At 44.0% G+C, this 23,210-nt stretch overlaps 1 protein-coding gene across 1 annotated transcript; it reads right to left on the bottom strand.

Annotated features, from left to right (window-relative positions):
* Window positions 1-290: 290 nt before the first annotated feature.
* MTURN (maturin, neural progenitor differentiation regulator homolog) lies at window positions 291-21,517 on the bottom strand. Its single transcript, XM_006120908.3, has 3 exons — window positions 21,131-21,517; window positions 16,127-16,249; window positions 291-6,700 (listed from the first exon to the last, which is right to left on the bottom strand). Exons 1-3 carry the CDS (start codon window positions 21,290-21,292, stop codon window positions 6,590-6,592), a joined length of 396 nt encoding a protein of 131 aa, XP_006120970.1. The 5' UTR covers window positions 21,293-21,517; the 3' UTR covers window positions 291-6,589.
* Window positions 21,518-23,210: the final 1,693 nt, after the last annotated feature.

Raw genomic sequence — 23,210 nt, 5'->3', positions numbered from 1 at the left:
GTTGTCAATGTTGAGATTCACTATTGGTCCATTTAGCTGAAAACAGCTAGTAGTCCTGAATTCTGCTTCCCAAGACACAGCTTGATCTGTAAGGTTTAAAACTAGTTTTCATTCAGTGCCTTACATTTGCAAATACTGTACTTGTTCCATCACACACTGGTGCTGCACAGAAGATATTAAGCTCATACCCAGCTCCTTCTCTCTCTCACAGCACGTTCTTTGAGTTGTATATTCTGTCCTGGAACCACAGTTTTGCCTTATTTCACTCACAGAAAAGAATCCAGAAGTCATCAAAGTTTGGTAAGCTCTTTAATGGCAAGCTTATGGTGTAACTACATTGTTGGATTTGATGCCTAGGTCTTGGGGGAGCAAAAAGTAGGAATGGAAGAATAGACAGGGTTCCATAGAAAGTTCACACCTTTTAAAGCATTTAACAAAAGGGCAACATCTTTTGGCAACCCATTTCACAGCTTTGTAGTCACAAAGAGAGACAAATCTTCCAGCAAGAAAATGAGAAAAACCACACTAAAAACAGTTTTGCATGGCAAATGGCTCAAAGTTATTTCTGCTTGTCATGTTGCTGGCTGGACTGAACCCAACAAATAGTATAGTAAAATTTGACAACAAAATTGATTTAGACTGAACTCCAGCTTTGACATTTATTTCCCTACTCCCTAAAGACGAAAGTAGACACCCTTTACATGCAATGTTACCACATATCTTTGTCTACATAAATAACGGTATGTCAGTACAGAAAGGGAGTTTCAAAAGCTCAAAGTATTTTACATGAAACCAGTGTAGCTTTCCCGTGGTCAGTACTGGCTAGCTCAAAGCACTGTTTCTAGAGGCAAATGAACACTATGTGATATTCTGTATATTCCTGCTTACAACTGAGTGCTGATTGATGAAGCCATGTTACATGGCTTTATTAAAACTAACGTTTGTTATAACAGATGCATCTTTATGCACAATACCCTTTAGAAATAATAAAACAGGAGATTTAAACTCCACAATGCATTTGACTGACAATTTAGTACTGAACTGGTCATTGCGAGTAGGGCTGTGGGACAAATCTCCTACGGTGTGCAATGTGCATCTCCATGGACATCAGATACCAACAATGCAATCTGGTAAATTTCAGATCAAGGCTGATTAAAATCCCAGAAGGGTAGTGTCTGGTTTCAGAGAGGACTCGACGCCAAAGTTTAGGTACTGAGGAACTACAGAATGATCGGTCTGTCCCATTGTGTGTTTTATGGTAGTAACCCTCTTTGGAAATGTAGGGGCCAATCCTACTCCTTCACTCACAGAGAGAGCCCCACTGCTTCCAGGGAAATTCACCCACAGAGAGCCTGATAGGAGTTATAATGACTTCACTTCCTTCAGTCATTCCTGCCTAAGAATCAGGCAACATCATTTTCCAACTGGCAACTCATATTGCCGAAGTGGGCTGGAAGAAAAGGGCTTTATCAGATTTAAAAAACAACCAATAAAAATGTTCCCTTGTTCAGCACAATTCAGAACAGAGTACACAGATGCTGGATACACAGTGCCTGCTTCTTCCTGAGCTACTCAATCTTCAGAGCTGGAACCCCAGGCTGAGCAAGATTTTCAAGTGACTAGTGATTTCAGATGCCTTCGTTTTTAGGTGTCTAACATGGGACACCTTGAAAGGACTTCATTTCCAGCACTTCCTGGAAATCCAGCCTTATTAAGATGGCTCAGGACATCCAAAATTACTAGTCACTTATGATCAAACCTTGACCAGCGTGCTTCAGTCTTGGGTCCTGGTAAAACATTACTAGAAGTCCTCTTTATTGAGAAGGTTTGGACAACTATTCAATGCTTCTGTGCAACAGCCATCTGCAAACTACAGGGATGGCTTTTCACAACTTACTAAAAAGGAACTACAGCTGGGGCTGGATATGCTACAAGCCACTTCGCTGCAGAACCCCTTCCCCACTCCTGCTCCCTGACTCAAATGGCACATCCTGCAACACAGGGTGAAATTGAAATAGTATGTGCACAGGCCACTGATAAAGGAAATCTAGCTACAATTATTTTCACCAAAAGCTGCATTTTATGAGCTTACAGATTTCAAAGGCACAAAGCTACCCAAAGGGGGTGGAACTGACTAGCTGAGAAATACTAAGGGATAGGGCTCGCAATGTGGACATGGTGGACCTGAGAGGTTCAAGTTACTGATTAAAACCATGCATGGTAGTTAGTTCCATGCATCAGTGTTTGTGAACACAGAACTGCAGAATTTAGTTTGTCTCTAAAATGAATTGCTTATATCCAGGGGTCTTTTTGGTCTGTGTTTGGACAGTTCCTAGAACAATGGAATTCTGGTCCATGGTTGGAGCTCCTAGATGCCTACCTCACTGCAAATAAATAACACCACCAGGAAAAACGGTCTCTTAGGCCTGCTGTTAGGTCAACACTGCTATAGTGCTCAGGGGTGTGAAAAACCCATGCCTCTGAGTCCAGGTCAGCAAAGCTATGAATTCCCAGTTAGAATGCTTTCACCCACCCACCTACCACTGGTCGGAGAGGTGGAGTTCCTACAATGATGAAAAAAGCCTTTTCATCAACACAGGAAGCATCTACACTATGAGGTTATTTTGGCATAGCTAGGGCAGCATAGCTATATCACTACAGTGCTTATTGTCTTGACAGGCCCTAAGTTAACCCTTTCTCCACCCTTTCCCCCATCACCCTATATGTTTATCACTCTTTATGCTAATTTTAACTTATACAGAAATACACCCCTTGGACACCATACAGGAACAGGTAGCTGTTTCTTTATGGACTGCATGGGATCCAGAAGCAGACCGCTTGGAACTAGGTCTGTGATTTCTCAGAAATCCTGGCTTTTTCCTGAAAGATGTCATTCTAGCCTCTTGCCCTGAGATATCCTCATCCCACCATAACATAGCTGTAATATTTATAAAAGCTATTCATTTTTTCCCCAATGTTGCATCTATTTCTGGATCTCCCCAAGCTCATCACAAAAATGCAGCTTGGATTCCAAAGAGTCAGGACTGATCATCACTGTTCTGGTACATGTATGTTGAGTTAGAAAATCAAACCACTACATGGAAAAAGACTTGTTTGGCCAATGCTTTTTTACTTTCTTTTCACCAACATTCTATTCTGCTTTGGGGATTGACAATAGTAAAATACTTACCAGAATCCATCCCTAAGTCACAAAGCATATTTATATGGGTGAGTAAACATTTACCATCATCCTCATTTTACAGTCTGGGAAACTAAAGCACAGGAGATTTTCCAAGGAAAATATGGCTGTTAGGCACCCATTACCCATTGGGATCTGGATCCATTCCTCTCACAGGCTCCCCCAGAAATCCCAGTGACTCATCTAAAGTCAAGACTGAGTCACTGGAAGAGCTAATAAGAAACCCCAGAGTCCCTGACTCAGGCTCCCAGCTTGCATGTGCTTCCCCATGCGTGTATACAGGGCCGGGTGTTCTGTTCACCGGGCCTGGCCTCCCTCCTTTTACTTACTAGGTAAGTGGCCAATAATTCCAACTCAGATAAGGGAAGTGAGAAGAATTATATAATAATAGAAAGTATGGAACCTTGTGGTTCCACTAAATAATTCAGCATTTCTTGGATTGTTTGATAAATAAGAAACAATACCATAATAACACTGAAATGGATATGGTCAAAGCCTAAGAAACCAATATTTTTTGATAGAATACATTCCCTATTCATGCTCTTTCACATTTAATACGCCTGTAAATGTATATTTTATCCTCTCTATATCAAATTCCAGTTTATTTTAAATGGTGCATGGTAATAGCCTCACCTAGCAGTGATTCAACAAGCTTAGCTCCCATCAAAATCAATGGGAGACAGGGACTTTGCAGGATTGGGCCCTTTCAGGAACCTGATATGCAGTCCTCATTTGGGCAAAATTCTTATGGGCTTCAAGGGGAATTTAATGGGAGTGAAAGCTGCAGGGTAGAACCCTAGGAAAGTTGCAGAAATCACTCACATGGAATACAAAGTTCAACATAAAAACAAAAATTAATGAATACAGGAAATAATGTATCTATCTTCATAAATTACAGCTTCATGTTTGCTTATAACCATGTTAATACTCAACAGTTCATTTGCAGATCAGCATCAATCAAAATGCAAGCAAAGGTAGAAAAGTGCAGAATATATCACGACTCCATTGTATGTCGTTCAAAAGGGCTGGACCCTCCATTCTTCATTCACTTAAATGGTTCTTAGTCACAGAAATAGTCCCACTGCACTCAAATGGCCTGATTCTCATTTGCATGAAGGCTCCTACAAATTACATCTATGCTCACCTTAGAGCAGTGCAAAGGGGCCTTATTGTAAGAGAGAATCAGAAGCTGTGTGCATAATCATTTGCATTTATACAAAATCAGTCTAAATAGCCAGCAAATCAGAATGATAGTATTTTATCCCCACCTTGCACAGGTGCAAACAATGATTACTTTCAGTTCAAAGCAGAGGAAAATCAGTCCCAAAAGGTCTATTTGTGTGAGCTGAAATCAAAAGATCAGACTCTATGGAAGTAACCCCCAAAAGACTCCTCTGAAGGTTGCCTCTGTGTAAAGTCTCTTTTTGATGGAAAGAAAAACTTGGGTACTTAACGCAGGAATGGAAACCACTGGTATTACACTTTATTTTGGTAAGCAAAAAGCCTATTACTGCTATACAGTGTTATACGTGAACTGCCACAGTTCTCACATCACTAGTCCATAGAAAATGTGTTGCGACTATCATGTTTATGCCTGCATGCCAAGAGAATATACAAAGTTTCATTAAGGTTGGTTTCTTGTCTATTTTGTGATATTCTTAAACGCAGACTTTTACAGTGTTTGCAGACACCTCTGTGCATATTCAAATACCATTTTCCATCCTGGTTACATAAAGTTTTGCCTCTATTAGAAAATTAAGTTTTATGCATCCCCTAAACCTTCATCAGACATGCAAGTCACCAAGAAAATGAACTCTTTAACTAACCTTTAAAACAATTTCCTTTACAAACATAACTTGTAGGAAATACTACTACTAACAGGGATTTTTAAAGGGGGTCAATTGTTTCTGAGAATTGTCCAAGCATTTTCTTATCACTAATCGTTAATTTGTATAAAGCTAACACTGTATTAAAGGGCTTTGAAGTTTGTGACGTACATTTTGTTTTTTAAAAAAAGTTGTCTAAAAACAGACATTGAGAAATACTTTCTTATATAGTGGAAAATTGCTGTATGAGAATGGAATCCCCTTTCTTAAATTTTCAGAATAAAAGGTGAGTAAATTAAGAGCTGTGTGTCCTTACCATCTGACATCTACCTGGAAGTCATTCACATCTGGGTAAATGAGATGTAAAATGCTAAGGGTCTTATTTTAATTTACACTAAAACTTATTCCACCATTCCGGGGGACAGATCTTCAGCTGATGGAAACTGTCATCATTCCTTTGGCAACTTACATCAACTGAGAACTCACCCTAGGCAATGTAATGGGACCTTAAAGGTGGGCATAAATTACATCCGTTTTCCCTTTGTGGCTTTTTTACACAGTGAGAGCAATATAAAGGGGGCCTGAATGAGAATCAGGCCCTACCTTTCTGGTTTGGTAGCATTTTACACCTACTTTGAAAAATGTGAATAGCTACACTAGGTACAAGACACTGAAGAACAAAGCCCAGAGTGAAGAAAGATTCTATTATAATTTAAAGAGCCAGGTGCTGGTTTATATCCTTAGGGCTCCAAAGTTAAGTTGCTCTTTAATTCAGGATGCTACAAGATTTGAATAATGTCATTGTTTTATTAAAAGCCAATTAAGCTGATTTTCGTGCAGGAGCAGAATACACAATGGCCATTTTTTCAACTCATTCAATTTCTTTTAAAACAGCATTTGGCTTTACTACAGATGGCATCAAAGTACCAATATATATCATCACATGTCCTAATCACACAAATGTCCTAACTGTTCCCAGTGATTAACCCAGCACCTGAACATTCAGGTGGTGTTAAGAAAAATTAAAATGTGCTGCACTTTATGTGCACTTCTGCAATATTAACCATTAAGAAACTGGTGCTATATAGGCAAAAGCTCTCAATTTGATACTCTGTCTGACAGTACAGGGGGAAAAAATGAACTAAAACGAAAAAGTGCAGATTGCATTTATTCTCTGCATTCATTTTCCTCCATAAGATCATATGTGAGTACTTTACACACTATCCAATAGTTCCTACATTCAAAGTACTCTACATTCATGTCAGTAAATGTTATTCTCAAACACAAGTCAAAGAGACAGTCAGCGACAAAACTAGTTCTAAATTAATGATGGCAGAATGCTACCAAGACGACGCCATAGAAACCCCACTGAAACAGGAGTGAAAATCAGGTCACTTCTTAGCAAAGCTCATCACAAAGATATTTATGTTTTTATTAACTTTTTTTAAACTTTAATTTTGGGAGCCAAGTTTCCCATGTGATGCGCTAATTCAAAAATGCTAACGCAGGAGCACAGGACCCCACCTGCTATCAAGTGATTGAGATCTTTTAATTCCTCATATAATTACTGCTGGCTGACACCCATTTGTTGGTGATCGGCTTCTGGTTCCTCCTCTTCTACATCTGCGTTATACTCTTCAAATGCATCATCATCGACATCTGGAAGCCCCAGTAACTATTTTTAAAGAAAAGAAAATGGGAAGGTATAATAATCAATGGCAAAGATCAAACTGATGCCATGGTCACCCCAATATTTGGCTTTTTCCTGAAAGCCCCAGAGTCACGAGACTATGTGAGAATCTCAGCTTTCTTTAAGTAAATTCCCAGTCCTCATGGTTGTATAACAAAACTTCAAAATGTGAACCAAGTGCACCCTGAAGGCTCAGAAACCAATGTACAAATAAAATCATCCCCAAACGTTTTTTGGAGTAGGGAGGAAAAGACACTTTATGATTTTTTAGCCAGTCATGATTTTTGAATGCTCAGGGTAGGTAATACAACCAATGCTCTAAATTAAAAAAGACCCTATGTAGTATTCTCTGTTTGCATTGCATTCAGTAACCATAAGAGGAGATCTTTTGCACCAAAAAGGAAACCATTCTATCCCTATCCACAGGAACGGCCAGAGTGCAGCCGACTGAATTAGATGGGGGAGCCATAGGTATTAAAGCCCTAAAAGACAGATGATCCCAGCATGCAATTGCTTCCTCTGGAACTATTCACTCTCTCAGTCAAGTGGGAGCATTTTATGCAGGGTTCAATAGTCATAGCAAGAAATAGCTGCATATGAAAATCAAAGTTGGCCCACAATCCTTTCAAATTTCTGAAAATTAGATTTAGATTCCTTAACAAGGTACCAATACATCTCTCAGCTGGGCAAAGTTTGGATGACTCAGCTCTATAACGTTTCAGATCACTGTCATGGCAACTCTTTGTTTTGGAAGATGGAAAAACTATTTGAACTTTTCCCTTTCCTCCAAAAAGAGATTGGCAAGTCAATGAAATTCAAGAATATGTAAACACATCCCAGTCTAAAAATGCATCTGTTTTGAAAATCTCATACCAGACTCTTCACAAAACATACTTAAATAGCTATTAATATCTGCAAAGCATAATCATGTGCTAAGCATTATTGTAATAGTAAGTATTTAACCTGCCAAGACTGAAAGAGCAACCCTACATGCATGATGCACTTTCTTTGGGGAGTGATGCACCTGCTGTCTTCACAGGAGGGGCAAAAACAAGCATCTCCTCTAGGAGAGGGAAAACTACATAGCCAATTTTTAAAAATGTAAGTTAGTTTTTCAAAAAACTATACATTGGACACACAGATAATACCCAGCTGTGGCCTTTGGGACCAACGAAGCTCATGGGTATTGGGCCCACCATCTCTTGATCTGTGGGAAAACTAACCACATAAATGAGAATATTAACCTTCATTTTGGGAATGAGGGAACTTTTTAGCTCTTCTGCAAAATGAAGCACAAGAAGTATAAACAGATATAAACATATAATGAGGGTAAAAAAACAAAAAACAAATAGGGATCCACTTCCGTAATGAGAGGATGGAGATAGATAGATTAGATAGATTAGATAGATAGATCTCTCTCACACTCCTACAACTCCTTATCTAAAATTAATTAGTTAAATGAGGAGTCTACCCCAAAGAAGCATCTTGCTAGTCCTCTGAAATCCTTAGGGGATTCAATCCATGGATTTTAGGTCCCTAAATGCCTCTGAGGATCTGAGCCTACGTGGCCTAGAAGCCTAAGCGCTCCTGTTCTGCCCTGCACTAGGAACACAGCCACAGACAGACTGCTGCTGCAGGGGGAGGACTGGAAAGACTGGTGCACTGCTTTGACATTCCTCAGCACAGAGAGCTCACAGAGCTACTCATGATTCTGTTCCCAGCAGCTGAAAATGTTGTGGTGGAACTCATAGGAAATCCCAAGAAGCGCAGGGATGTGATGCTTACCGATACTGCTTTGCTACCATGACATGGTGCTAGCAATGTGGCCATGAAATGTCAACAACGAAAGGCAGAAAAAACAGTCTGATCGGTTTTCAGTTCTCTCTCACTGCCGACAGGGTGCTAACAATGTGGTTATGAAATGTTGACAATGGGAGGCAGAAAAAACGGTTTGACCAGTTTTCACTTTTGGTGACTTTTGCCTGTCGACAGCATTTTCACTGCCAAACCTTCCCAGTGTAGACATACCCTTACATAAGACAGAAGGCATATCAGCTTTACATAGAAAACATCCTACTTGGATTTAATCTTTCATACTGAAAGTAGCACTTATTCTTGGAGGACTGGAATTTGCAGAAAGATGTTGCCGGTACATCTAATCAGAGAAGAGTAACAGTCATTTATATTTAGGGCATATGACTGAATTGTAAATAAATGCTTTGAGTAGGGATTATGGTCCTGAGATTTTTTTTTTATACATATATTTTAACCAGTGCAAAGTGTCTTGTATACTCACAGTGGTATCCAAATAATCCAATAGTTTGTAAAGGGCAGATCTAAGGGTTGGTGATAATGTATGTTATTGAAATCTAATAAATAAGTATTAAAATATGTACATATGTGGCTTAAGTAATATAAGTGATTCTACTCTCAGGTGTGTTTGAGGAGATGAAACACAGATGCACAATACCATTAAATCAATGAGTTTTGTGGGGATTTTACTATTTGTTTTATTTTTTGCTAGCATTGGGAACATAGGCTATTCTGAAAGTTAAAATGATCTACATTTACTCTCCATCAACATTCTACAGGAGATGCATTAGAGACATGGCAGAGGGAACTATGGATGTACCTAGACCATAAACTCTAATCTAGACCCCGAGGACATGTCTAAACTACATTTCTCTTTAGAAAGAGGAATGTAAATGAGGCAAATCGAAAGTGCAAATGAAGCGTGGTTTAAATATCTCATGCTTCATTTGCATATTCACATCCGATCGCTGTTTTGAAAAAGGGTATTTCAAAAGTGAAACTGCAGTCTAGACGTTCTCCTGAAAAAAAAAAAACCTTTTTCAAAAGAACCCGTACTGCTGGAAAAATGAGGAGTATGGGTTCTCTCGAAAAAGGGATTGGTTTTTTTTCCCGAAAGAACCACATGTAGGCTGTGGTTTCACTTTCGAAATACCCTTTTTCAAAACAGCAATCGGATGCAAATAGGCAAATGAAGCATGGGATATTTAAATACACGCTTCATTTGCACTTTCAATTTACCTAATTTACATTCCTCTTTCGAAAGAGGAATGTAGTCTAGATACAGCCTTACAGAGTCAGAACAACAGGGCAGAGGCAATGTTTTGTTTTATTGGTCTATATGGGGCCCAGAATACTTTTGGGTATGCAGTGAATAAATAACAATCTCTTTAAATAAGAATAGGTAAACTGTAACCTCCTGTAGATAAAAGCCCTGGGAGCTGATTAGAAGCCCAGGAAACTAGGGATGTAAAATCCTATTTAATTGTTTAACTAATTACATGTATTGTTTAACAGGTTAACTGCTCCCCCTATCTGTAGCGGGGCTGAAGAAGCCCCTGCCTGTGGGAAGACCCTTGCCTACTGTGGACAGACACTGCTCCGGATGACCAGAGCACCTGTCTGTGGTGGGACCCATGAGGCTGGAGCAGCCGCTACAGGTTAACCAGAACTGGTAAGCCTCAGCAGTTAAAGAATGATGCTTACTGGTTAACCTTTCCCATCCCTACAGGAAACTCACGGTATTTCTCTCAATTCACTCTCCTCATAGAAAAGCCATCAGGGACACTTTGCCTCATCCAAACTAGGATTTAAAGATGTGATGTTAGCTAACATGTGGCAGCTAACACATTTTAAAAGTCTAGTCTAGACATTTAGTCTAGTCACACTGCCTTTCATACAAACCAAACTGACTAAATTAAAACTTAGTGGGGAATCCAGGCTGTAACTTGACCTGTTAAGCATGAGTTAAAAGCCATGTAAGGACATTCTACAGACATTGGTTTTCCTCATCACAGCTCCCTCTAAAGCTCAATAAAATCTCCATCCTGATGGACTAACATGGGGGTTTCCATAGTGGGTGCAAAAAGAGGAATGTGTGGAAAGGAATGTTGTCATGTAGGCTACACTCCCTCCTTAGCTGCTCCACCTCACAGATACACTGGGAAAAGATCTCCGCACAGACAAGTGGAGAGCCGTCTGGGGCCTAACTAATTAAACCTCACAATACCTCAGCAAGAGATGTGTATATCCCTCTTTATTGTCAATGAATCACACAGAGTTGGAGTGAAATTGAATGAATGTTTGCAAAGCACTTGGAAATCCTCAGATCTAGGAGCAAGGCACAACAGCACTAGAGCAATGGTTCTCAAACTATGGGTCGGGACCCCAAAGACATTCATCTTGGGCAATGGGGCTCAGGTTACTGGCCCCCTGCCTGGTACTGGACTCTTTGGGCTTTGGCCCTGCACCCTCACCCAGGATGGTAGGATTTGGGGTTTGGCTTGGGCTCAGGCTTTGCTACCCATCCTGGGGTCAAGTCGTAATTTTTTGTTGTCAGAAGGGGGTCGCGGTGCAATGAAGTTTGAGAACCCCTGCTGTTAGTCTCTCTGCTCATCTGAGGCAGTGGGTTAGTCTCTAAGGGTATGTCTACACTTGCCCCCTACTTCGAACTAGGGTTGCAAATGTAGGCATTTGAAATAGTCAATGAAGCGGGATTTACATATCCCACCAGCATGTTACTCCAATCAACAGCTGTTTCGAAAGTGAAAGTGCATGCTGGGACACGTTAGTTCGAACCAAACCCCTTGGTTCGAACGAATGTTACTCCTCATTTTTTGAGGAGTAACATTCGTTCGAACCAAGGGGTTTGGTTTGAACTAACGCGTCCCGGCGCGCACTTTCACTTTCGAAACAGCTGTTGATCGGAGTAACGTGCCAGCGAGATCATGCTAATGAAGCACAGCATATTTAAATCCCCACTTCATGGACTATTTCAAATGCCTACATTTGCATCCCTAGTTCGAACTAGGGTGCAAGTGTAGACATACCCTTAGCTAGGGGCCATGGTACTACGGGTTGTTTTTAAAGCTATAGCACAGGTTGCCTAACTATTTTCATTCTAAAAATCCTATTCAAGATTTTCAGAAGTGTCTCTAATGATACTGAGTTCCCAGCTTGAAAGTGATGACTGCTCACCTTCTGAATATTGGGCCCCTTTGAAAGGTTTCAAACTGGACAGTCAAAATTATTAGTCACTCCTAAAAACCTAGACCCCATTTTTAGTAGAATATAACTTTTCTTGGCTTTCATTGTTTGAGCTGAAATTTGCCTGGCCTGGTCTCTGTCTGAGAGTGATGTTTTCATTAAGTTTGACCATAAAGAATCAGTCATTTTTGAGAGTGAAAACATACAAAATAAATATTTTCCTTATTCCATGAAATATATTTTCTTATCATTTGTTAAAAATAATCTAGTGTGGAAGTGAAAAGGGTTCAATACTTGCCATGACAGGGTGAGCATTCCCAGGGAAAGGAAAAGTGTCTTCTGAGATGCCGATGAAAACTGGTTTTGATTTTGCAAAAATCACAAGGATTTGAAAATTCCTCTTTCCAGTAGGGATGTGAATCACTAGTCGACTAGTCACTTCCTCCCTTTGCTGCCTCTATCAGAAAGAGGCAGCAGGGGGGCAGGGAGAGAAAGGAGCAGCACCACGTGGAGCCCCGAACCAGAGTCCCCAACTCCCCCACTGACTCCAGGCTCCATGCGGCTCTGCCACTTTGAAACACCACATGGAGCCTGACACCGTGCTCCCCACGGCATTTCAAATCGGCAGCACTTGAGTCTCCCACTGGTCCTGTGCTCCCTGCAATGCTTTTGCCATTGAAGTGTAGCAAAAGCCCTGAGGCTGTTGCTATATTTCAAAGGCGGACGCTTCCTTATGAACTAATCGAATAGTCGATGCAAATTGCATCGACTATTCGTTTAGCCAATTAATCGAAAATTTATATCCCTAGTTTCCAGGTACAGGGTAGCTGATAAAAGTTCCACTGCTTGTATTTTAAAAACAAAAAATCTTGCTGTGCATGTACTTGCCTTACTCCATAATATGCAACAGAAGAAAAACTCTCCAATAAATAGCTAAGTGTCATGACTTTCCTATATACAAACTTGCAGCAGTTTAACTATACCAGTGGAAACTCCTATGTAAACACAGCTATAAAAGTGACCTGAGGCCCAGAACTGGTTTTTCAACCTGCACGTCAGAACTCTAAATTAAGCTGCCAGAATGTGTCAAAAGAGTCACATGAAAGATCCTTGTGTGTGTGGAGAGGGAATATGTAGCACAACTTGCACCTCACTTACCCCACCTCTAGTGACACCCCCTGTGGCTTTGGTCTTATGAGCTTGCTGGCTCAGCTCCCCAACCAGGTACAAAGGGTCACAGTGCTCATGAGGGGAGCTGGCTGGGCCAAATGCCCAGATGCCCCCTCATCCATGACAATGGGGGGCTAGCTGGGCCAAATGTGAGTGCCACTGCAACCCTATGCACCAGGTTGCAATGCCTGGAGCAGGGAACCAAGCCCAGACAATTCTGTGGGAGAGGACCTGCAAGAGCTACTCCTGTGGTATGCACAGTGTACTTACTATGTTCAGATATATATTATATATTGTGGGTCAGAAATATTTAAAGAGCGAGAGGTTTTTACGCTTCAGCTATTTACAGGGTCATGACAGGCAATCAAGGTTTACAAATGGGCTCCGCACTCCACAAGGTTGAAAACTACAGGCAGTCCCCGGGTTACGTACAAGATAGGGACTGTAGGTTTGTTCTTAAGTTGAATTTGTATGTAAGTTGGAACTGGTACATATTGTAGGGGAAACTCTAGCCAAACATTTTTTTTAGTTTTGGATAGCATAGGGAAAGGTTAACTCCCCTCTAATGTTTGTTTTGCTGTCTGTTCCCCTGTTCAGAAGATTTCACATCTATTTCTGTCCCTGTGACAAACTCAGGACTAAAGGAGTAACTCATCAAATACCAAACAGCTCTGCACCATGCTTTGAGCTAATAGCTTTATTTCCACACACCACCCAGGGTTCTAGGAGGAGGGTCCTTTTTTTGCTAACACAATGAGGCCAGCACTTTGTTTGTTTTGGTGGAGTCTTTGTTTGCCCAGGGAGCCCAGCATGCATAGGGGGAGGAGGGGCGGAGAGGCTGCTTTTGTCTGCTGTTCGGCAGCCTGTTGCTCAGGGGAGGGGGCAGCCTGTTGCTGGCAGGGGGGGAGGGGGGAGGCGTGCAGGATGCGAGGCCGCGGGGGGGGGGGGCAGAGGGCGTGGGGAGGCACTTTTCCTCTGCCCCGCAGCTCTGCGGGATCCCTGTCCCTGTGGCCAGCTGCTGCAGGCAGAGGCCAGTTGGAGCCGGCCGAAGAGGAGGAGAAGGTGGATTCTAGGACCCAGGTGAGCGAGCCCCGGGGACGCTGCTGCGCTCCGGGAGCCCGGCATGTATAGAGGGGAGGAGGGGCAGAGAGGCTGCTTTTGTCTGTTCGGCAGCCTGTTGCTCAGGGGAGGGGGCAGCCTGTTGCTGGCAGGGGGGTGGGGGGAGGCACTTTTCCTCTGCCCGGCAGCTCTGCGGGACCCCAGTCGGAGCCGGCCCGAGGAGGAGGAGGATCCTAGGACCCAGGTGAGCGAGCCCCGAGCCCCGGGAATGCTGCTGCGCATGTGCGGGAATTGCCTCACCCCGTTCGTATCTAGGGATCCGACGTAAGTCGGATCCACGTAAGTCGGGGACTGCCTGTACTAGTCTAGAAAATCTACCTTATAGGAAGAAACTAAAGAAGCTCAATTTAGTCTGTCCAAGAGACAGTTAACTGGTGACTTGATCATAGTCTATAAGTACATGGCAAAGAGAACACTGGTAATTTGATCTAGCAAAGAAGATACATTAGTTGGAAACTGAAGCTAGACTAATTCAAACTAGAAATAAGGAGCAAGTTTTCAAGTGAGCGGAACTTTTTTCAGTGGCTATTTATCTAGGGATATGGACAATTTTCAGTCATGTGGAGTCTTTAAGTAAAGACTGGGTATCACTCTAAAAGATACACTGTAGCTAAACCAGAATGTATGGACTCTATGCAGGAATTACTCTGAAATTCTATGGCTTGTGTCAAACTGGATGATCACAATGGTCTTTTCTGGCCTCAGAAAAATCTATTTCTTAGACTCTATTACCTTTTATTTCTTCAGTTTAAGAGCAGCTTTATTTGGTTTATTTTAAAGCAACTCCTTAATAGACCTTAAGCTAAACTTAAACCTGATTTAAACAGAAATAAAAGTATCCAAACTGGGGTTTGCAATCCTTTAACTAATTTGGTTTGAAACCACTGCTTTTGTTCAGTGTTTCTCAAAGTGGGCCACAGACCCACTTCCGGAAAGCTACTAGCAGGCCCGCTCTACCTTGTTTACTCAAAGTGTCCATAGCCACGGAGCCTCATAGTTCCCATTGGCTCCGATTCACCATTTCCAGCCAAGGGGAGTCCTTTAAGTAAACAAAGCAGTGTGGGCTGGCAACACAGAGTAGAATGAGGCCCAGTATTTAATGGGCACACTCCTGGCCACTTGCCTTTTGCATTAAACTCTTGGCATGAAGTTTAGTCCTCATGACTAGCTGATCAAAATATCATCCAAAAGAGAAAAAAGTTGTCTAAAATGTTCCATTTTTCACCAACAATTCAAAACCATGATAACCAGCTCCACTTACTGACATGATCAAGCAGAGTAAAAGCATTTGACTCTGCCAATTAACCTCTACTCTTTAGTTATTCCAGTCCTAGCCCACTCAAAAGGAGAAGCTGACAATATACTGTATTATGTGGAGGTTCAGTAAGAACAAATGTCCAGTTGGAACTATGCTGAGACCAACAAATTCGCTTCACCTTGACAAAGCCATGTTTTAATAAAGATCTCTGGCAGCAGATGGCTAGTGAAGTAACATGAGGCATATTAGCCTCACAAATATTGGTGCTACATAAGGACTGGTGAGCAGGAAAAGTTAAGAGCAAAATAATAAAAACAAAGTCAAACGATTAGTATTCCATTCACTTGCGGAGAAGCTATCCTGAGCTCTCTCAAACATCAGGTGACCTAAATGCTAAATTCTGAAAACAGTTTGAAACACAAAATTGTATTTCCTTTAGCTTCCCCAAACTGTATTTCCTTTATACAAATTCTTGAAAAAACTCCCAAATTCCAGTGCCAGGAAATGATTCTGCCACCAAGTTCCACATGGAGTGTAGTATTCCATTCTTCATACTCAGTGCTAGATCAACCACACACAATTCATCATCCGGGTGCAGTGCCAGCTCTGCTGGCTGGGACATCAATTTGCCTCCCACAACAGCAGGGAATCTCAATTTGTCAAATAAGGAACTAGAAATAAAAAAGGCATCTCATATACAAGAACCAGTTCCCTCTACTTGCTGTTAACTTGTTTGAGCTATTTGACAGGACAAATAAGTCACTGTGAAAAATTTGTCTTGTTCTCAATGGCATGTTTTATTAAAATTACAAATATAGTAAATATATAGACATAAAACATTCACCTACCGGCCTGAAAGATTTGAAGACTTTTTCCAGTATTTCATGGAGTGTCTTTTTACCACAGGAAGAGATGTAGTCCTGTGCCAACTGTAGGAACGGTAAGCAGTCCTCACTTTCACTCCACACATGCTAAAAGCCAATAACAATGAAAGAAAGAACAAGAATGAATAGGAATTCATATGGACTTTTTCATATGATTTTATAAGGTAAGAAGGTTTAAAGATTTGGCAAGGTGTACGTGGACCTGGACCTGCAATTTAAATTTGACTAGGGATACGAATATTGCAGGATACGTCAGGAACTGAACATGGATGTGCCTTTTTAAAGCAGCCTCCAGAAATGAAACTTGGTTGCACTAACACGATATACTGGAGATAGGGAAAAGAAAGAAAAGTTGGAAATAAATCAGAAAAAATATACCTTTCATTACTGAACCAAGGTGGGGAATCAGAATGTCCCAAATACACATGCCCCATCTACACATTGCCTCATGTATATCATGTTACAAATAAATAAAACCGCCATTAACACCAGCCCTGCAAACTCAGCTTGGGATCTGAAAGTCAAGCTGCGGTTTTTCCTTCTTATGCATCAGTCACAATAACAATGCCCCCAGCAACACACGTGCAACCTCACTGATCCTTTAAATGGAATTTGGTAAACAACTCTGACGATGCTGAACAAGAAACAGAACACCGAGTATGTCCATGAGATACTCTGACCTGCCCCATAGCCTGGTTTTATGAAACTCCACGCCTTCAGCCTATCCTGTAACCCGGGGTGGGCAATAACCCAGGGGGGGCCACTCCCAAGATTTTGGAAAGTGGTTGAGAGCCGCACTCTTCTGTGGTATTAATGGGCGCCTGTGGGGGTGAGAAGCTTGGAGCTGGGGCAGTCCCAGACAGGGAGTGGAGGGAACATGGCCCCAGCCAGCTCCTTTCACCTGCCTGGTGATTCTGTTGCTTTTCTGTATTTTTTTATGAGAACCAATCCCATTCCAGGCACATCCTGTTTTCCTGGCACAACCAAACCTTGACTTTGCTTCATGTTAAGATCTGAGGAATTTGGTGGTCCTAGCTCTTACTGCTTAGGAGGAGATCTTGAACAATCAGATGGACAGACAACATCTCCCAAATATATAGTAGATAACTTACTCCACCCTAGAAATGTTAAATATCAGTTAATTGAACAGTTGAGTAACCTCATGAATTCTTATCAGTTACTCGACTATTCTATAGTACCCAAAGGGGGGGGGGGCCGACAGCCAGTGCACTCTAGCTCCACTCCCGAGGAGCCCTCTGCCACCTCTGTATCCAGAGGCAGCAGCATGGGATGCCAGACGGGAGCTGGTCCACAAGGGGAACCAGTTTAAAAACCAGCTCCCCTTGCAGACTGACTGACTGTTGCCCTGTGCTGCTGCTTGTGATACAGAGGCCACAGCGCAGGGTGGCAACAGCCCTTGTCCGGAGGGAGGTAGTCTGAGCTCCCGGACCTGGTGTGAGCCAGAACTAATCCAGGCTGCCTGCCCACCTAGGTCCTAATACACTTTAAATGCACAGCCACAGCGGAAGTAGGGCCCGGGCCCGGCATGAGCAAGGACTGAGCCGGGTTGCTGGCCAGTCTGCTAAAAAATTTACAGGCAGAGAGGAAGGGGGGAGAAAACGAGTGTAGTCTATAACATTAAGTGTAGCAAAAGCTTATACATAACGGCTATGTCTACACTGGCATGAATTTCCGGAAATGCTTAAAACAGAATAGTTTTCGTTATAAGTATTTCCGGAAAAAGAGCGTTTACATTGGCAGGCTGCTTTTCCGGAAAAGCCCTTTTTCCAGAAAAGCATCTGTGGCCAATGTAGACGCGCTTTTCCGGAAATACTTATGTCTTCCTATTCCTTCTGTCACACTCCTCAAATTAGTCATTTTATCCTTCAAATTCATGATTTATCACATACATCTCTGGCACCCTCTATGTCAGTGGCCCCCAAAATGTTCAGGGTCGTGTCCCTCCTTGTCCTTGTCCACACACACTCCTTCAGGAACGGGACTGTGGCTCCTGCAGGCAAATGCAGACAGGGTAAGAGGGCTGAGGATGGGAGTGGGTCTGGGGCCAGGAGCAGAATAGGGCTAGGAATGGGGACTTGTCGCCAACTCCAGCCTCAGGCCTAGAAGTAGAGCCACAGCATGGCCCATGGCAGGTGCAGCTCTGCTCCCAGCCTGGCAACAGAACCACAGCCAGGAGCTGAGGCTGGGGGCAGGAACAAAGCCACAGCTGGGCCCATGGCTGGGAACAGAGCCACAGCCAAGGCTGGGGACAGGGACAGGTACTGGTGCCACAGCCAGAGCAGAGATGGGGACAGGTAAGAGCTCTCTTCCTGCCTCCCACTGTAACTGGTGTGGGCCTTACTGCACTTCCCCGGATATTCCTCTGCATCCCCGATTGGCGCATCCCATAGTTTGCAGAGCTCTGCCATATATACTCTGTTGAAGTCTCTTCCTCATTATGAACTCAACGTATAAAGAAAGGTGATCAAAATACTATGTAGTGTACTCGCTTCTCATTTATAGTCAGAATGTTTACAAGTGCAGGCCTGATTTGTTATCCATGCTAGCTAAATTCAAGTTAGCATGGATATGCCTACCTATGCTATGATCAAACACCTTCATGTGCAGTGCAGACATGCTCTTTGACCCCTTTGCAACACCTTGGCAGTGCAAAGAGACCTTAATGCGGAATTACACCATTGTGGCACTGAAAATGGGCCTGAAATTTGAGGTTAATTAAAGTTAGACCCATTCATGTATCCGGAGCCATAGGTAGGAAGGGTCCTTAGTGCAAATGTGAATCAGGCCTCAGGTTTTTGTTGTTTTCTTAAAATGAACTTCAATACACAGTTCCATATATACTGAAAACTGTATTTTATAGCATTTTATAAAAAAAGAATCTGTAAAAGTGAGTGTATCAGTTTGGGATAACTGATATGGTGAATAGATCATTATTAATTCTGAGCTATTATATTAAAGAGACATCATCAACTGAGGAAAAAAAATCATTCCTGTCTTTTTTTTTTTTTTTTTTTTTTTTGGCAAGAGGACTAATGCTCATAGCACAACTTAGGGGGACGGAAAGAGATGGAAGAAACATAGTTCTCCATTTTTTAGTTTGTTTCCTTTGTGCACCAGACAATATATTAAGCCTTTGCACAGTTTCACTGTTGGAATCTTTAGGTTGTGGGATAGAGCCTTTCAAACAGAACTCCTAGGAAGGAAAAAATGTGGTTGTAAAAATCACAAAAGTTGGCACTTGGAAGGAGTAAGATCTGAAACTACTTGTACTTTTGTAGGTTTTTTTTAATTGACTAGATTTCAACTAATCAATTAATGTGGATTATATATAACCCTACAACCTGAATAAAAAACACATGTGTTTTCTCTGATGCAGGATATCATTAGAATCCCTGAATGGAATAACAGTCTTTAATATCCAGGTCCTGCAATTGTATCTACCTGAGTGCCCCCAAAGTTGACTTCCATGGGGCTTGGCATTGCCACAGGGCCCTAGCGTGGCCACAGAGGCCCACCTAGAGGGATCCAGTTGAAAGATATGTGGCATTTAGCTTTGGTCCTACAGGGAGTTGTGCACACAAATGCATTGGTGTTTTTGCAGGAGTGGGGTGTCAGGATCCAGTTCTGCAATGGGCCAAAGGGACTCCACACACTGGCAGAATCAAGACTTTTGTTATAGAGTAGCTGATGGATACATTAGTCTTTCAGTTAAACTCTTGTACATTGTCTCCTTGTAATTCTGCATCACCATCTGCACAATGTGATAAATAAGTATCTTCAGGTTGGGTTTTCCATCTTTGGGCAAGTCACTTACCTGCACCTTGTCAGCTGTAAAAAGGATTCTTACTGCACCTACCTATCAGAGGTTTTATGAGGGGGAACTTGCTAACATTTGTATAGCAGATGGAGGGATGGAAGATGCTATGAATTAGAACCATGGCATTTCTCCAATAAAGCTCAAAGCCATTTTTTAAAAAATCATCCTGCTAAGTGTACTGAACTAGACCTTTACAATTTATAAACCCTGCAGCTAAGTTTTCCCATTCAACACTATGATGTTTGGTCCCGGTTAACAACACCCTTTTGATCCTGAAGCCATTTTTTGTTGCCATCATTGTATGAACTCACTGCTGAACTTCGTCAGGCCAGGATGAGCAGAAAGCTGAAGCTGCTGCATAGGGGTGAGGGTTAGAGAAAAGGCCAGCACCTGCCCGCACCACACCGGAACCAAGCTAGGCGTGGGGAAGCCCACTTCGGAAACAGTGTCCTGGAGGATCAAGAGTGACTAGGAGAAAATTCACACACACCCAGCCCCAGAGAGGCCATGGGACACGGGGGGTGGGGGGGAAGAGGGGGCGGGAGCCCTGTCATTCTGACTCCATTTTATTCTTCTACGTTCTCCATTTGCTGCGACAGCAAAGCAGCCCCCCAACCACAGCCAAGGGGGGCAGCGCACTGTGGTGCACAAGCCACAAGCAAACCACAGCGCAGGAGCAAGGGGCCTCAGGAGCCGCCTCAGCCCTCTGGGGCCTGCATCCTCGCCCAACCCCCAACTCCTCCCAGCTCTAGCAGCATAGGGGTACTGCGAGGGGCCCGGTGGCTCCTTGCCCTACCTGGGGCGGGGTGGGGGGGGGCTGATTGTTCTCCCCACTCCCCGGCAGCCCAGCTTGCACCCACCCAGCACCAGCCTCCATTTTGCAGCTTTTTGCTGCGGGCTCCCTGCCCCCTCGCCGGGCTTTGCCCGCAGCTCAGCCCCTGCCCCCGGCCCCGGTCCGCCCACTGCGCCCCAGGAGCCAAGGCAGGCGGCGGGGCGGGAAGGGGGGCGGGTCAGTGGCAGGCAGGGCGGCGGCTCCCGGCGGGGTCCCAGGCGCGCCGGCAGGGTGCGGGGCTCCGGAGCGAGCGGCAGCAGCAGCACAGGCCTCCCCTCCCCGCGGCCCGGCTACTTACAAAATTGTCCCCGCAGCCGCTGTCGGGGCACAGCACGTAGAAGGAGACGCCGGGGTCGGCGTAGAAATCCATCCTCCGCTCCGTCTCCTCGGTGGCGATGAGCTCGAAGGGGGTGTTGGAGCACCACTTCTCCGCCACGTCCGCCAGCTGCTGGAAATCCATGCTCGCTCCCTGCCGCCCTGCCTCTCGCTCGCTCGCTCGCCAACGCGGGGCGCTCCCGCACCCACTTCAGCACCTCGGGCGGCGGCTCTCGCTCCGCATTATTTGCCAACTTGCACGGGTTGTTTACATGCCGCGCGTCCCGGGCGCCCTCCTCCTCCTCTGGCTGCTGCTGCTGCTGCTGCTGCTGCTCCCGGTATTGCCGGAGTCTGACATTGGCTGAGCGCGGCTGCGTGGGGTGGCTGGTGTGCAGGTCATGTTGCGGGTGTGGGTAAAAGCTGGATGTGGCCGGCTCTTCCCGGATTCGGCCACAGCCAGGGAATTTTGGCCTCCCCAGCGCCCCCAATGCCGCGGGGCTGCGCAGGGAACGAGTCTCCGCGCGGGCATCCAAAAATTCCACACCCGGCAGCATCCTGGCTGCGAAAAATCGTATTTGGCCGCTGGATCCAGCCAGTTTTTGGACCCGGTCTCCCAAATTCCACTGCTTCAATAGAGACCAGATGCTCTTACTCCACCTAAAAGCTCCAGATCCCGAGCGAAAAGCTGGATTCAGCATCTGAATCCTGCAGGATCCATCCAGCCAATTTTTGCTACCAACTCCCCCAAATTCCACTGTGTAAACAGAGAACACATTTGACTGCTCTTGCACCACAAAGAAAAATCTGGAACCCAAAATTGCCTTTTGTAATGATGTTGCAGGCAGGCACTGAAGCCCATCGTATGTCCTGTATTGGCTCCTGTTACCTTTTGGCCCACAAACCACAAATTCCATTGTTTAAATAGAGAACTGTATGACTAGTAGGGGGCTGCTCCCCCTGCTCGCTACACTTGCCAACCCCCCTCTCTGGTCTCTGGGGGTAGGCAGCCCTGGTTCTCCCCACTGGTACCGGGGAGGGCCAGGCTTAGGTGTGGCAGCCCTGCCCTGGCTTCCTCCTCCCCACCTCTCCACCCCCAGCTGCTGGGCCCCCCTGAGGTTGGGCCAGCCCCAGCTCTCCCGCTACCTCAGCAGCCCGGGAGTGGGGCCAGGCCAACGCTGGCCTAGATCTCTCCCTCTGGCTGCTGTGGTTTTGGGTCAGGCTAAGTATGCCGCAGACCTGGGTCTCTCCCTCCAGCTGTGAGGCCATGGGGCTTGTGCCCCCGGAGGGAGGCCTCACGGCTGCCACACTCTCTGTGAGGGCGCGCTGCTCCCAGCCCCCGGGAGGTTGGAGGCCACGTCACTAGCCTGCCTGAGTGCCAGGGATGGCAGGGTGGTTGAGGGTGGAAGGAGGGGCTGTGGTACGCAGAATGACATGATGACACACACATATACATACATACATACATATATATAGGTTTTGTTATATATAGAGAGAGCGATTTCTTATATTGCTAGTGAAGCCTTGCATCTTGATGCATCCTAGCTTCCTAGTATTTCATGTACTTGGATCCAACATATAGATCAGGGACAGCAACCTTTTCAAACCAAAAAGCCAAACTACATCCAAATTCAGAAGAAGTGGTCAACAAAGAGGCAGTACAAGAATGTCCATTTGCATGACTGAAAAAATACAACTTAATATTACTAGTAATCAACATGATGATTAATAACAGCATAAATAAAACATTGTACTCAAGGACTTTATTTAATGGAACTTCTGCTGCTGCATCTTTTTGCACATTTCTTTGAAGTTTATATCATAACTGGTCAAATTCAGCTTTATGCATGCATTCAGGCTGTCTTCTGTCCATCCCAAGTGCAAATCACCTTTGATGTGATTCCAATGAGAGAAAATCTGCTCACACATACAGGTGGAGCCAAACACTGAAAGTAAGGCTAAGCTGAGATTCTGCATGGCGTTGTATGTGACAGGAAGTTCTTTCCAAATTTGCAGAATCAGATCATCATCATGCTCCAATTTCTTCATGCAAGCCCATTTGTGTA

This window comes from Pelodiscus sinensis, chromosome 2 (genome assembly GCF_049634645.1).
Source record: "Pelodiscus sinensis isolate JC-2024 chromosome 2, ASM4963464v1, whole genome shotgun sequence".
Classification (NCBI taxonomy): Eukaryota; Metazoa; Chordata; order Testudines; family Trionychidae; genus Pelodiscus; species Pelodiscus sinensis.
Note: the sequence above shows the minus strand (reverse complement) of the source record. Positions and strands in the feature narration are given on the sequence as shown.

What these genes read in the sequence shown, in the direction of transcription:
- MTURN (XM_006120908.3), bottom strand. Translation starts at nt 21,292, where the DNA reads ATGGATTTCCAGCAGCTGGCGGACGTGGCGGAGAAGTGGTGCTCCAAC. An exon ending in GCGGCTGCGGGGACAATTTT is followed by an intron (nt 16,250 to 21,130) that starts GTAAGTAGCCGG and finishes ATTGGCTTTTAG; the next exon opens with CATGTGTGGAGTGAAAGTGA. An exon ending in TCTTCAAATCTTTCAGGCCG is followed by an intron (nt 6,701 to 16,126) that starts GTAGGTGAATGT and finishes CTTTAAAAATAG; the next exon opens with TTACTGGGGCTTCCAGATGT.